Source organism: Ambystoma mexicanum, chromosome 7q (assembly GCF_040938575.1).
Source record: "Ambystoma mexicanum isolate Mex_15411 chromosome 7q, UKY_AmexF1_1, whole genome shotgun sequence".
In the NCBI taxonomy this organism is placed as follows: domain Eukaryota; kingdom Metazoa; phylum Chordata; class Amphibia; order Caudata; family Ambystomatidae; genus Ambystoma; species Ambystoma mexicanum.
Genome location: NC_090941.1, coordinates 1,149,200,054 through 1,149,216,736, shown reverse-complemented (window position 1 = coordinate 1,149,216,736; position 16,683 = coordinate 1,149,200,054). Strand labels below are relative to the sequence as shown.

Here is a 16,683-nt window from a genome sequence, read left to right as displayed (position 1 = left end):
CATAATATCTTTCTCTGTCATTCACACTAATTCAGGGGTTTTCAAGTCTGCTTCTTGAGAGCCTCGCCCACACCAGATTTTCAATATAACCACTGTAAGAGCCACTATTTTGAAATCTTTTTGTGTGGGTATTCTGAAAACATGAAGTGGATTTACTTAGTGAGGACCGGATCCTTGCTCCAGTTCACACTATGAATGTCTCTGGTGGCTCTTGCTGAAGGATTGTGTAGTGTGGGGCTTCCATTGCCTTATGCGATGCACGCCATGGAATCTTAGATGGTGATAGAACCCTGGGTCCCTTCAGGGGTCCACGGAGGACGGTTAGGGATTCAGGATGGGAGATACAATGAGAAGGATACCTCTACCTATGCTCTCCCTCCACTTCTAACTTGTAACCTGAAATAAAAATAAAACCTACTTACCTTTTGTACCTGCTGACTCCTGTGTGCTCTCTGCGTCCTGCTTACCTGTCCTGGGTCCAGACAGTACAAATTGTCTCTCTTTCAGTCAACATTGATATAGTATTATTCTGCCTTGTATTAGCAATGCTGGTCCTTACCTGCCAGGGACGGATCTCAGTCCTGTCAGCACATGATCCACCAGTGAAAGGTCCTTGGCCTGGTTTGCAGTCCATCAGAGTGTTTAGTGCATGAGCGAAGACGTAAACAGCTGCATAACTGTGGAAGGAGTAGCTCAGATCACTCAGTTCAAACAGAGATAAGGTTGTTCTATCAAACGTTTCTTGTCCAGTGCAAGATGCTGGCTGCCCTCTCTCCTCTTTTGCCATTTTAGTTTCACTTCCATTGGCCACCGACCACTCACAATGGAATGCCTTCTTCCAGAAGGGTTTGGTAAAGCTGTCTCCTAGAGGTGTGGATGGTTTGATCTGGTAAAGGAACTGTTCAAAGCCGGGCATGGTGCCGGTGTAAGGTATGAGGCCCAAGGACCCGTTAAGGACCATCCTTGCCTGCCGTGTGAGGAGACCAGGGGAGATGACGAAGTATGCAGAGAACATCCAGACCTTTCCAGCAACGTTGTGGGTGTAGAGTGCTTCCAAAAAGACCTTGAGGTGCACCTCTGCGCTGTGCACAATGACCACCTTCACTGGATGTCGTTGGATGAAGTCAACAAGTTGGAGGACCTTCCCTCTTGAGTACCGTAAGTGGATTCTCTCCATGAATGCCACACAGCTGTTCTTCTGTGTGATGGCCTCCCTCACCTGCTGCCCTCCCTGTAGGCCCACCTCATCATCAGAAATTATCATGCCCACCCACGTCCAACCAAAATGTTCCATTAGCTGAGCCAGGGCGATGTTCTGCAGTGTGTTTCCGGGGACAGTGCGCAGAAAGGATGGAAACTGGAGCTTGTTGCTCAGGGTGGAGAGTGCCGCAGAATGGCTGATCTGCCGAAAGTAAGGACAGTCCATCAATATCAATTTCCTTATGCCACCATAAAGCTGCTCACATGCATCAGCCCTCAGTGATCAATGCACCATACAGCAGCTAAACAAGCACTGGCAATGCCAACAGTTTGGGCTTTTCTGTAGACATAGGAAAGGCATTTGCAAAGCAGTGGCGTAATAGTACTAACTGGCTCATATTATACCTTTACACAAGCTGAAACGTTTGGCTTTGCCACTGCTGGTTTTTAACAGGAATTTAGCAAAGGTCATGCAGATTGCTTATACATAAAGGGATTAAGAAATTTTTATTGCACCATTACCACTTTTACAGCTCCAATTAAGACTTTCAGAAGAGTACTTTGAAATAACAGTGGGAGGACCATGAAGTGCAAAGTTGTATGGTAAGGCTTGATAAAGCTCACCCAAAGAGATCCCAGGTGGCTGTGAATTGGGCAGGGAGGGGCAGGGAGTGGGTGGGAATGGTCATAGGGAGTAGCATAGCCATGGGCAGGAATGGGTGGGTAAATAACCAAACAACACCTACAAGCATTGTGCCCCTCCTCATATGCCATCTACCCCTATCTGTACTCCAATGCAATAGCTTTGGCTTCCAGGTGGCACTAGAGCACCACCTCATAGCTAACACTAAACATGGAAAAGTACCACGGTGAATCAGGGAACGCTTGAAATCCTTGGTGCAGTCCAGGATAGATCCAGGACTTAGGATCTGCTTATGGAAACACACACAGCTCGATAGTGTTGGTAGACACATCCTGCACATTATGAGTCTGTATAACTCATTGTCTAATATAGTGCATGATCCTGAGATCTGGGTGGAATTAAAACTCTAACCAAGTATCCAAGCTTTCGTCCTGGAAAGGTTTCAGTGACACATTTATTGTAAGGGACAAACACATCTTCTGAGAAAAGACTACGGGCCTCATTCCGAGTGTGGCGGTAAGGGATACCGGGCACCGGTAAGGAGACCGGTGCCGGTAATCCCTTACCGCCCTACTACGAGTTCCCTTAGCGGGTCCCTCCTTTAACGCCTGGTCTGACCAGGCGTTATGGACGGGACCCGTTAAGGGAAATCAGAACCAATAGCGGTACCGCAATTTGCGGTACCGTTAATAGCGCCTTCCCCATTTCCATTGAGCCCTATGGGGGCTCAAATGGGAATGGGGAATGGCTTTTTCAATGGGGACTTACTGGTCCAGCAAAGGTTGGACTACACCGGTAAGTCCCCATTGAACGAGACCGGTGCCGGACACGTTATTGGTGGCAGTCATGGCGCAAATAGCGCCATGACTACCACCAATCTCGTAATGAGGCCCTACATATGCTTGTCACAGCAAGGCTATATATGAAGTGAAGGTCTATTTAGCAGACACCATAGGGTGCCTATCCTGCAATGAAATGTTCCGGTCCCAGCCAGTCTCGTCAGTTGTTGAAGGTTACATAGCGACGCTTAAGCAAGACACTGAGGACCCACGTGCCGATTATCTCTGTGGAAAGTTTGAATGGTCAGTCTTACATGTGGTCAGAGGAGCCGCATGGACGGTCTGTGTGCAAAAGCTGACTGCATGACAAACCGTCCGGTTTGAATGTATTTTTTATTTAATTTAGTTAGATAGCGCAAAAGACGAGAGCCCGTGGGCATGGGGGGACTAAACAATACAAACATACAGAAAACAGAAAATAGAGGCAACCAGGGGATAAAAGTGTTTGGTAACTAGCTCAAGAAATTAGCAGAATGGTGCTGTCTTCAGGTCCTCTTGAAAGCAGTAAGAGATGAGTACGCTCTGAGATTGAGGGGAAGCTCATTCCAGAGACTCGGGGCTGCATGAGGGAAAGACCGTCTTGTCACAACGGAACGTTTGGAACATCGCGTCACCAAAAGGGAGGTGTTGTTAGAACTCAAGCTCCTGTGTTTAGGCAGCCAATGGAGATGTTGGGCTAGATATTCTGGTCCCAAGCCATAGAGGCATCGGTGAGTTATGCAATGCACACGGCACAGGATGCGGCTGTTCACTGGTAACCAATGCAAAGCCCTTCTGGCTAGGGAGACATGCACAGCATTGTTCTAAACCACCTGAAGTCAGAAAGGTTCACCTTTGGTTACTCCCAGTAAAAGGCTAGCACAATAGTCAAGCTTGGCCTCTATGATGGCATGTACAATCGTAGCACAGTTGGCAATGCTCAAAAAGGGGCAAAGCTGGGCCAGCAGTTTAAAATAGTAGGAGGAACAGCAGACAAGGCTGCTCAAATGTGCTTTCATAGATAGATTTTGGTCAAGAATGACTCCAAGGGTCTTGACCTTGAATTGGGTTTTAATCGATCATCCAGCTATGTTAAACTGGCAATACTTTTCACCAATCTTTCGTAGGTGGGGGATGCTGTGCCCACAACCAGCAGCTCTGTCTTTGAATCATTCAAGGGTAGTCTGTTCACGTCGCTTGTATTTTTGCATGCATGTAATTTACGGCAGTGGAATCAGTGGTGAAGTCCCCTGATAGTTGGAAGAGGGGCTCAGTATCATCAACGTAGTTTGCGTAGATGGTCTCTGTAGCATCCAGTTGTTTAAACAAGGGGAGCATAAAAATGTTAAATAATGTAGGAGATATACAGGAACCTTGCGGCACGCCGCATGAGACCTGGAATTCATGGTTAATCCACGTCAGCATCAGGATGCAGTTGGAATCCATCAAACAGACTTAAAAGGTCCTCAGGAAATCTGCATCATCTCGAACCAGTAGTAAAAACACCTCCAGAAATTAACCCCTGAAATGTGCCAGAGATAGAAGCGGCCACTAGAGCATCCATGAAACAATACAAGCCCCTTTAAGGAGGAAGGACCCAAGACAATGGGAGGGAATGGGAGGTGGGAGGAAGGAGAGGGACAGGGAGGAAGGGAAGCCAGTACGTGAAGGGGGAAATAAAGAGAAGGTTGTTTGAAGATACGGCTCCTGTGTTGTGTGTACAGGGCCCATGTGGAGGTCGAGTTTGAGATGCAACAACTGGCGACGTGGTCCGACGAGCCCTCATGTTGTGCCAAGGGAAAAAATTAGGTGGGTAAGGGATGCCCAGTAGATCGCTTGGTAGGTAGGAAGAGCCCAGTGGGAGACGGGCACAGGGCCCAGCAGCACAAGAGTCCCAGTGATGGAGGGCAGCCCGACAGACCAGAGGCCCCCGGGTAAAGCCCAAGAAGCAGACGGTATTGCAGTGGACGTCTGCACGTGCCACGGCACAGCTGATAATCCAGTGGGGACAGCCCAGCAGTGGGCACCCCTGCAGAGCAATGAGCAAGGTGCCCAGCAGCCCATTTCATGGTATTCAGGCAGGCATCAATATTTTTTGCAGCTACCCTCACGTGACTTTCGCACTTGAACCTGCCACGATCCGCTGCACGATACCCACGGCTGCACACCTCTCCTATACGCCCCCACTATGTCTCTATGCTGCTCGATGTCTTCAATGTTATTAGATGTTCCTGATTGTACCAATATATGATTAGCTGAATGTCTTCTTAGCAAAGCATAGGATCTACCGCAACTGACATATTGAATGCCACCCACTGCTGTGCCTTGCACCTTGTACACTCAACTGTTGATCACTCAATTATTGCTATCTGCCTGCATACTGTATTTTGCCCCATTGCTAGAATTTCGAATCTAGGTAGGCTGCATCAGCTGATTCTATCTACTATCTGCCTGCAAATTGTATAGAACTTCGAATCTAGGTAGGCTGTCACTACTGCTACTATCTACCAGCACATTGCATGTTACCCCATATATGATTTCCAAACCTAGTCAACAAAATGTTCCTCCCAGGTATTTACTCAATACTGCTGAGAATTATTCTCCACTTTATCAACTCTGCATGCCCGCCTAGCTCTGCCCTCAGCACGGTCACCCTAGGCGCCACCTCACCCCTCCTCACAGAGCCTAGTGTCGCAATCATGCTTCCCAACTCTCCCCTCCATGCCTCTCGGATAGGCTTAGCAGACTACAGTCCAGACTACCCAAACTACATGAGCCCCGAGCCAGGGACTCCACCCAACCCTAACTAACCGACCGAACCACGATTAGCACCTGCGCTAACCTCACGCTGAAAAAACTCAAATCCAACCCACTCAATATTATGAAAACCAATATCAAAGCGCACAACACAGCGACCACCCCCACCCCCACCCAAGTCACATTGAGAGCCACTTTTTTGTGAGAGACGCCATAAATGAATGTTGCTCCTATAATACTGCTCAGAGTTTTGTTGATCTGATAAACAGAGATAGTATTATTAATAAAATAAAAACATTAAAGGGTTTGCATGCTCTGGGTCCTAATGGACTTGCTAATCTAGTACTAAAGCAGAATCCTGGTGTTTGGGTGGATATACTAGTGATTCTCTATGGGAAAGTACTTAGCGAGGGGATAATTCCTCCCTGCTGGAAAAGGGAACTCGTAATTGCCCCTCAAATGACAGGTCATTGTCCATGTTGGACATAACAGGTAACATATTAGCTTCTTATGAACCGAGCGAATGGGCTGAAACCATGCTTATTTTGGATGCATTTCAGGCAGAGTTCAGAAAAGGGTCATCTACCAGGCACAATTTGAGGTTAGTGGATCTGCTCATTAATAGGGCTAGAAAGCGTGGCAAGCCAGTATTGTGTGCAATGCATGTAGATGTCCACGCAGCATTTGATAGCGTAGACAGAAAGAGACTGTGGCAAAAACGTGAAAGACGTGGATGTCCTGGAAAATGGGTATGTTTCTTAAGACTCTTCCATGAGGAAACGTCTGTACAGGTGAGGATTGACGTGTGAGGGACCATCACACAGCCTATCCCGGTAAATAAGGGAGTAAAGCAAGGTTGTGTGCTGGCCCCCTTGCTTTTCAATCTCTACTTAGCTGATTTGCCTGACAGGTTGAGACTTGTCTCTAATTGCCCCCGCAAGGTGGGAGATTCACATGTAACATGTCTGTGAGGTGCCCCCCTGCCCAGGCATATAGTTGCCACCCAAAGAGCCCAAGCTGATAACCCCCTCTCTATCCACCCCCAGGATCCCGAGTGGCCAGAGGGACAAGAGTGGAAGTCAGGCCCCGGAAGCAGTGCAGGAAGGGCCCCTGGCAGCCCACTCACAACATCTGCATCAGGAGGGGGCATCACGTAGAACACATCTAGGGCCCCAGGTGAAGTGAAAACCCTGGGGGCATTCATGGGAAGCTTTGAAACACTCTAAGTATATAGTGCACACACACGCCTAAAGCGGTGTGGGTCTTCGATGCCGGGGCATGTGCGTGCCTTCTGGTTAGTGTGATTAAACAAGGACGGTTGCAGTACAACGGCAGGGAGAGGAATTCATCTTAAGTCACTTCCCCCAGGATCCAAATACGGTACAGAGGTGGGACAGAGCGGCTTACACATACACAGTATAAGATATCAAGAGTTATGGGTGGAGGGCATCCCCCAGTCACAGACTACGGATAAGACACAAGGAAGGCTGACCTCATAAAGGTGGATGTCGGGGCCTCTTGGTGTGAAAGGGGAACACCCTGACCACGGGGGTGCCTGATATCGAGCACTGTCTAGCACTCCCCTGGGACCTTCAGTGGTCAGAGATGAACTTAAGCTGCACAAGTGAAGCCTTCCTAACCTAAAACAGGAGTCATGCAAATCCCACAAGTGTGCACTCTGTCGTGTGGGGGGGACACATGGACTGGGGATCAAGGCTGTCAGTTACAGATACACCCCAAGGGACGACACAAGGATTGCGGATCAAGGGGTGACCATGACGGAGAAGGAGGAAGACTCCATGGCTGTGAAAAAGGACGTGGCCTCAACAATGGATGAGAGCAGAAGCATGAGAGCAGATATCGGTGGGAAGGTGGATAAAATCACCCAGAGGATTGATAAGATAGAAGAGAGACAACAGGAGGTGGAGCACAACCAGTCTTCCCTTGACATAATAGAAACACAAATGGGTGTGAGGATGGACGAAATGGAGCACAGAGAGGCCGTGATTACCTTAAAAATGGATGACTTTGAGAACCGAGAGAGGAGGAATAATCTCAGAATTTTTGGAATACCTGATAAAGAAGGGAAGAGGGAGAGAGACTTGAAAAGAAACCTATATGAAATCACAAAACTTATTTCTGGCGATGACACCATAGATTGATCTAAAATCCAGAGAATACATAGAGCTGGTGGCACCCTCGTGGCCCAGTTCTGTCCTCGTTCGTTTCCACAACTACCCGGACAAGGTGAAGATCTTGGATAAGGCGAAGAAGATGTGGCTTCTAACCTATAGTGATGCTACTATTTTCCAGGACTTATCATCCCTCACCCTTGCCAAGAGAAGACTTTGTCAGCCCCTTACCAAGTGGCTTAATGATAAAGGTATTCGATATAGATGGGGGTTCCAATTCTCAATCTCTTTTGAAATTGATGGACATAAACGTAAACTGGTTACTGAGGAGGAGATCAACAAGGCGAAGAGCAAACTATTGGGAATTGTTGACGCCCACTCGTGCTCAAGGGAGAAGAATACTGAAGAGAGACAGTGGCAAGTTAAGGGCCCAAGAAGAAAACATGCTCCCGGAGCAAGGAAGTTCAGGAAACTAAGTGCTTCTCCTGCAGCTGAACCCTGACTTGGTACTGCAGCATACTCATGACCATGAGTAGCTGCCCCACAGTTTGGAGAAGGGAGGGACACGTTGAAGGGACTGATTTCAGCTGCTGGATCTAAGAAACAGGTGTTTCTCTGTTTCTTTTCCTGGATGGAAGGGTATTTGTGGTGCGTGATTATTTGGAAATTGTATGATTTGGGTGTTAACGGATCAGTTGGGGGAGAGGGCTTAATGGTTATAGGGTAAATGTTGAGACGACCTGTGTCTCAGGTCTGGTTGGTGGTTCAGCCACAGCCTAGTATGGATCGTGGCTGTGGATTGAGCGCCAGTGGCAGTTGGGTGGAATGAGGGGTTGAGAGGGAGAGGGATTTTGGGTGGGTGTTGGCTCTAAGATATTCAGAGCTTTTGTTTGTGTTATGACAATGTTTGAATTTCTATAAAGTGGCATAGTATGTGGAGGAGAGGGGGCTCTCGCTGCGGGGTTACATGATGGCGGCCACAGAAGAAGGGCCACAAAGCGCTCCCGAGGGTTGGCACCGCGAATGTAAAGGGCCGGAACTCCTCAACAAAGAGATCCTTGGTGGCAAGGGAATTTCGATGATCGGGTTGGATATCCTGTTCCTTCAGGTGACGAAATTCATGAGGGGAAAAGAACAGAGGATCCCAAATAGCACAGTGGGGCACAAATTCTGCGGATCAGGGCCCTGCAGGAAAGCAGGGTTGGGCTTTCTAGTCCATAGGAAACTTAGGATGGTGATATCAAAGGTTTGGCCAGATGTTGAGGGGAGGGCTCTGCTGATTTGGGGGAGCATTAGAAAGGTGTGCTTTACGTTTGCCATGATTTTAACACTCGGGCAAATGTTGATATGGAAAGGCAGGTGACGCGCAAAAGAAAACAAGAGCCCCCAAGTCTGATTTATGGTGAGATCTGGGAGATGCTAGAATGATATGGGGGGTCATTACGACCCGGGCGCAAAGGGATACCGGGCACCGGTAATGACACCGTTGCCGGTAATCCCTTTGCATCCTATTCCGAGGTCCCTTTGCGGGTCCTTCCCTTAATGCCTGCTTTTAGCAGGCGTTAAGGACGGGACCCGCAAAGGGATATCATGGTCAATAACGGTACCGCAATTTGCGGTACCGTTATTGCCACCTTCCCATTGAGCCCTATGGGGGATCAAATGGGAATGGGGAATGGCTTTTAAAATGGGGACTTACCGGTCCCGCAAAGCTCAGAATGGACCGGTAAGTCCCCATACCGCCACGTCGGTGGCGGTGCACGTATTGGTGCTAGTTATGGCGCTAATAGCGCCATGACTAGCATCAACCTCGGAATGAGGGCCATGGTCTATGAGATATCTGGCATCACCTCCTTCTGCATGAGAGGGGTTACATGTTTTTCTCACCCCCTCCTGGAACTTTCATGAGAATAGACTATTTGTGCATCTCTAGAGACTCGTGGGACGTTGCCCAGGAATCAGAGATTCATGCTATCTCACGGTCGGTTCTTGAATTGGTTACACTGGACCGGGGTTGGTTGGGAATGAACCCCAGGTGTTCCAGATGGAGATGCAACAAATCCCATATAAAGGACCCAGTGTTTCGCGAGGAATTACATAAAGAATTTAAGGAATTTTTCATTGCAAATCCCACAGGTGAAATAGCAAAGAGAATAGTTTTGGAAGCGGGGAAGGCGACTTGGAGGGGAATATTGATCAGGAAGGGAGCGCGCAAAAAAAGGGAGTGGACCCTCATTGAACCTGGGCTGACGGAGGAGGTCAAAAGACGTCATAAGCGGGCAGAGCCGTCACCGGAGGGGACGGAAGAATGCCTTGTAGAGGCTAGGGGGAAGAGGGAAGTACTGTGACTTCTTGAAGAAGGGAAAAATAACTCGTAACCTGCAATTTCTCAAGCAATACTTCTATGAGAAAGGGGATGAGGCTGACGCACTCTTGGCTGCCAGGTAGCGGGGACAGTGAGCAGAAAGGTGGGTTCCGGAAATCATGGGGAAAGATAATGTGCATATGACATCTTCTGAGCAGATACAAGAGGTTTTTGCTTCCTTTTATGAGGCTCTGTATGAGTCCGGGTATAAACAAGAGGTGGAAGGTAGTGACACATATTTGGCGCTGAGTTGAGGGTCATGGAGGCACCCATAATGGGGGAGGGAATTAAGGGGGCAGTAGCGCGGATGCCGCTGGGAAAGACGCAAGGTGAGGTTGGGGTTTCGGCAGAGTTCTATAAATAATTTCTTGAAGTCTTATTGCCCTTCGTGACAGAATCCTTTAATGACATACACGAGACAGGTGTATACAGCGATTCCTTCACCCAAGCACTCATTGCTGTAATACCCAAGGAGGGTAAGGATCCTAGGACATGAGGGGTATATCGGCCCATTTTCCTTCTCAACATCGATATCAAAATATATGCTAGGGTTCTTACGGCTAGACTTGATGAGTACATCCCCCGATTGATACACCTTGATCAGGTGGGCTTTATCAAAGGTCGGCAGGGGTCGGACACAATGAGGAAATCATTGCATATATTGCATGAAGCAAATGGGAGTAGTAGGTGACCCCGCCTTCCTCTCAGTGGATGCTGAAAAGGTATTTGACAGGGTGGAGTGGGACTTCCTGAAAGCAGTGCTGATTAAGTGTGGTGTGGGGGAAGAGACTCTTGCGGGGGGATCATGTTAGTGTACTCTTCACCCAGAGCATGTGTCACTGTACCGGCACACCATAGACCTGCCATGTAAGACAAGTGTTTAATGCATCGCCGTGCCATTGCGCCCTAACAATGTAACGCCTCTGCCCTGTAACAGAGCTTGAACTGTTACCATACTAATTGTCCTAGCGAGCAGCCACGTTATATACTTACCAATCTAGTATAGACTTGCATCTGCCTATGTGTTCTTAGCATGTGCATGTATTAGATCACTTTGTTTTGCCTGAAGACTTCTATTAGCACGTTTGTCAGCAACATACTATTGCAAATATCTATTGCCAGAAAACGAGTCAATAAGTAACTGCCTTTCTACCACTTAGCACGATAGGCTGTAACTGCTCTTGTTACTCAACATGCGAGACTGTATTTGCATCTCATTGCCTAGCCTAAGCTTGTAACATCCAACACTGACCTAGCCCACTCCTACAACTAGCATGTGTATGCCTCTGTTCACCACATCCCAGCACGCGCATGACCTAACAGAGACCTTCAAATAGCCCACTTCCAACCCAGCTTTAGCGCTTAGACTACTCCTCCTTATCGCATGCCACTACAGACCGATGGACCAGCGCTCCCATCAGCCCATTAGCAAAGTCACACCCATGCATCACATACTCAGTTAGCCCACACCTTCAACCATTCATCAACTGCTCTCACAGCACCACCAGTGCACCTCTATATCCACACCAGCTTCACCGCCCTACCCGCTCCAATGCCAACTCACCCTCTAGCACACCTAGGCACACTCCAGTCCCTGGCTCTTAAACTGAGCTACATTTTTCTGGCCCTCCTCAGCACCCTCATCTTCCTCTGTTACAATACCATACCACTACAAACCATGCCACTTAACACTACCACCCCCAATCCTACCAACAACCCTTTGAGCATCCAAACGAACCACCACTCTGCCAACAAAACCTGCTCTGAAGGAGCTTACATAGAACATAAAACAGGCCTGGCTCGAATCTTCTGCTCCAGACACCATCCTCTGCCCTGCCCAACACCTTTCCTCCCCAAACAACCAGCATTTCCAATCTCACCCCAGCCCCATGCCACAACCCACCCTATATTAGGAAACACACCCCGCACACGCCTCTCACCCAGAACTGCTCACACCACTACCCCAACCATAATCACTGCTGTCTCCATAAGAAACTCCAGACCTACAGCACACACCCATCTCCAACACCTCCCCATCCATACCCAACACCCCTACTGCCCTCCTAAGAAGACTACGGCACCCATAACCCATGACTACCAAAACAACATAACCACCAGACACCAACAGGCAACCAGCCCCACCACACGCCCCCCTCACAACACCAAAGCCTCCATCAGCCCCACCCATCCCACCCAAAGTCCCACCTCTCTGAGCACCAGGCAACTCCTCATAGGAGGACTACTTAACGTTAGATCCCTTGGTGCACATGCAATTGAAACACACAACTGCATCCTAGAGTTCAAACTTGACTTCCTAGTGATCACCGTAACCAGATTACTCTGGCCGTCTCCACTGACTACTCCCTCCTCAGAACAGACCGCTCTGATGCTACAGGTGGAGGAGTAGCTATCATCCACAAAGCTTCCTTACCCTTCAGAGAATGTAAAACAGAAACCCTTAGTGGATACGAAACCCTCGCCATCAAATTAGCCATTATCCATCAGGAAACCATCAACTTCATAATAGTCTACAGAACGCCGAGCGCCCTGAGGAAAAACCAGACATAGACTTACCGCTCCTAATTACACCCATACTTAAACCTAAAACAAAATACGTCCTACTAGGGGACCTTAATCTCAGCTACAACGACCCTGCAGACACCAAAGCATCAGCACGACCCTGCAGACACCAAAGCATCAGCACGACCCTGCAGACACCAAAGCATCAGCACGACCCTGCAGACACCAAAGCATCAGCACGACCCCGCAGACACCAAAGCATCAGCACGACCCTGCAGACACCAAAGCATCAGCACGACCCTGCAGACACCAAAGCATCAGCACGACCCCGCAGACACCAAAGCATCAGCATGACCCTGCAGACACCAAAGCATCAGCACAACCCTGCAGACACCAAAGCATCAGCACGACCCTGCAGACACCAAAGCATCAGCACGACCCTGCAGACACCAAAGCATCAGCACGACCCTGCAGACTCCAAAGCATCAGCACGACCCTGCAGACACCAAAGCATCAGCACGACCCTGCAGACACCAAAGCATCAGCACGACCCTGCAGACACCAAAGCATCAGCACGACCCTGCAGACACCAAAGCATCAGCACGACCCTGCAGACACCAAAGCATCAGCACGACCCTGCAGACACCAAAGCATCAGCATGCCAAAAAGCATTCCAGGAAATGAAATTCTCCCAAATAGTGAACACCCCCACCCACACTAAAGGCAGAATCCTCGACTGGATTCTCACCCTCAACACTACAGTACCCATAACAGATGTCCTTAATCTGCACTGGACCGACCATTGCCTTATTAACTTCAAAATTAACATAGATACAGACTACACCACCAAAACCTGGAACCCCCCACCCATCCAGGTCAGAAAAGCGCTCAGGCTCATCCCAGAGAACTTAAACCCATTTCTCAAGAACCTGCCAACACTAAAGCACTAGAAAACCTTAACTCAGACAGCATTGCCATGCATTACCACCAATGCCTAAAACTAGCAGTCGATGAGGTAGCCCCCCTAAAAACTAAAATACCCAAACACAAACGCAGCGCCCCCTGGTTCAACAACGAACTCATAGAACTCAGAAGAGAAAAAAGAGCATTAGAACACCTAACCAGGAAGCACAACTCCCCAGAACTTCAAACCAAACTACAGAAATTATCTAAATCACACAAACTTAGTGTCCTCACCCACAAAGCAGAGTCACTGAATGATCGAATAGCGGCTGCAGCCTCCAATAGTAAAGAGCTAGAATCCCCTATCCCTCCCACTAACACCGTAATCCCGAGCAAAGACTGGTGCACCACCATTCAAGACGCCCTATCCTTCAAAGTGTCCATACTCCAAAATAAAATAGCAGCGCAAAAACAATGACTACAGCTCAACTCTACGCCCACCCACCATCAGACCAGGACTACTAGCTCAAATGCACCAGAATTCCACTTTACAGAAGTGACCACAGAGCAAGTCCTCAAAACTGTAGCTTCAATACTAGCGCCCACCACCACCAGCTTCGTAAATGAGTCCTTCAACTCCAGCCACATACCAGCATCTATCAAAGGAGCCTGGGCCCTTACTCACCGCTACTCAAAAAACCATCACTAGACCCCACCATCCCCACCAATTACAGGCCAACAACAACAGTGCCATTCCTCCTCAAAACCATGAATAAAATAGCCTACACACAAGTACAAGCACACCTCGAACAAAACCACTTACTAGGGGAAAGACAATCAGGCTTCTCCCCCAACCAGAGTACTGAAACAGCCCTCCTGGATCTAAAAAAAAACAGATGGACGCGATCAGAGATTCTGGTAAACTAGGCATCCTACTACTCCTAGACCTCTCAGCGGTGTTCGACTTGGTTCGCCACAGCAAACTATGCCAAACACTCGCCACCAATTTCCACTTCTCCCAGAAGGCCACAAACTGGATAAAATCCTTCCTCTCAGACCGCACCTCAAGAGTCACCCTAGGAGAAATAGCAGCAGACCCCATCCCTGTACCACTAGGGGTACCACAATGCTCCTGCCTCTCCCCCACCCTATACAATGCCTACACCAAACTACTATTCGCTGCACTAGATGCCATGGGAGTAATTTATACAAACTTTGCTGATGACACACAGATCCTCCTCCCCATCACAGCCAACGTGGAACAAGACACGGCCACCATATATCTATTCCCATATTCAAAACTGGATGGCAAATAACAGTCTCTGCCTCAATGGAGAAAAAACTGAGATCCTCATAATTGGTTCCCCAGCCAGACTCAACAAACTCCATACGGATTACACTTCCATCCTGATCGATGGCACCCCCATCACCATCTCCCACAAAGTCAAAACACTGGGAGTACACCTCGACTCCATCTTCACCATGAATTCTCACATCAGTGCGCTCGCCTCCTCAACATCCTACACCGCTAAACTCATTACCCAAAGCAGGCCCCTCCTCACTACAGGCAACTGCCTAACCCTTGCTAGAGCCCTCATCCTAACTAAAATAGATTACTGCAACATCCTACTACTAGGTACCACAAAAACCAACCTTACCAAACTCCAACTCCTACAAAACAAAGCCCTCAGAGCAGCACTGGGCATTAAAAGAAGAGAACACATCACACAACACAGAAGAGATGCACACTGGCTCCCAGTGCACGCAAGAATCCTCCACAAAACACTTACCACTACCCACAAATGCCTATTCGATGCCGCCGCCAGCTATCTTAATAGCTGCATCACACGCAAAACCTCACCCAGATTACTCAGATCCAGTGCCAACACCCAGCTCCTCATCCCACGCTTCACATCCTCAAGAGCAGGCAACACCAGCTTCCCCATTGCAGACCCCGCATCTGGAATTCACTCCCCCCCCTACCTGTCCAACAAAGCTTCCTTACCCAAGTTCAAAAAGCTACTCAAAACTTGGCTATTTAACAAATTCAAATAACTTATCACCAGTTCCTGAGCGGATTGGGTCACCCTCTCAGCAACCTAGACCACTCACTGCAAAGAACAATGATCTCCAAGCTGTACATACCACTGTGTCTACTAAATGCTTGTCATTCTGACAGTAGACTGTGGCTACTATATGTATTTAAAACTGGAAACATTTTGTATGTAACCCTTATATGATAACGAAGATATATGCAACCTACGCCGTGACACCCAAGGGTTTGGGCGTGTACCCAAATGTAATAAATAAAAATAAATAAACTGTGAATTATGGATATTCATGATTGTTTGGGTTTGGGGAGGGGAACCAGGCAGGGTTGCCCCCTTTCACTGACTCTTTTTGCGCTTTTGTCGGAACCACTGTCACAGAATTTTAGGGAGGAGTGTTGAGTCAAAGGCTTCTGTATAGGGGGCTGGAATATAAAGTGACACTATATACGGATGACATGTTGTTAAATGTTACAAACCCCTTGAGATAATTGCTGGTGGCGGTACAACTTACTGAACGATACGGCAGCATGCCACGGTTTAAGATTAATAGGTCTAAATCGGTCCTCTTCCTCTTGGACAAAAATGAGGATGGACATATAGTCAGATATGTACCTCTTGGAATGCACGTCAGCCTTGGACTACTTAGATACTTGGGGATTAATGTCACCAGTGATATTGCAGGTTTATATATAGCTAATTTCATGCCACTGGTGCCCAAGCTAAAGGAAGATCTGGAGAAGTAGAGTAAATTCACAGTCTCCTGGCTGGGGCACCTTAACGCCCTCAAAATGGTTTTCCTCCTGAGGATCCTTTATCTGTTCCAAATGCTACCCATCCAGATCCTGGCCCCGTATTCTTGGGAAACCAGGGGCATCATACTTAAATTTCTCTGACAGGGGAAGAAAGCTAACCACAAAAGTGATGGGTGGAAGGTTTCGAATGAATCTAAACCACTGGCAATTGCTGTGGGCAATCTTCCACACCACTGTTTTTTATCCTGTCTGCGCCATTGCAAAAGGGGTCCAGCCATATGCAAATCAGTCAGGTACTGCCACCAATGGCAGCAGCCCAGCCCAAACTGCTAGGCCAGGTCCCCTCTGCACAGAAAACCAAGCAACCCCAGACATGTTTCGGCCTTGTTGGACCTCCTCAGTGAGGTGCAGCCTGGTTCCCTGTGGCGCCGGGGAAGAAAGCTAGACTTCCCATTGAGACTCTTGTCCTTCCAAAAGAAAAAGGAGGTGTGGGTCTTCCGGACATGAAACTTTATTATAAGACCACCCAATTTAGAGTCTTG

General features: G+C 48.3%; 1 protein-coding gene across 1 annotated transcript in view; it reads right to left on the bottom strand.

Moving 5' to 3' along the window:
* LOC138528234 (extracellular calcium-sensing receptor-like) overlaps positions 1-16,683 on the bottom strand; it is a 357,838-nt gene that overhangs the window by 330,278 nt on the left and 10,877 nt on the right. The window contains exon 3 of the mRNA XM_069639690.1: positions 560-1,402. Coding sequence (XP_069495791.1) covers positions 560-1,402 — 843 coding nt within the window. The remainder of the gene's footprint in view (positions 1-559; positions 1,403-16,683) is intronic.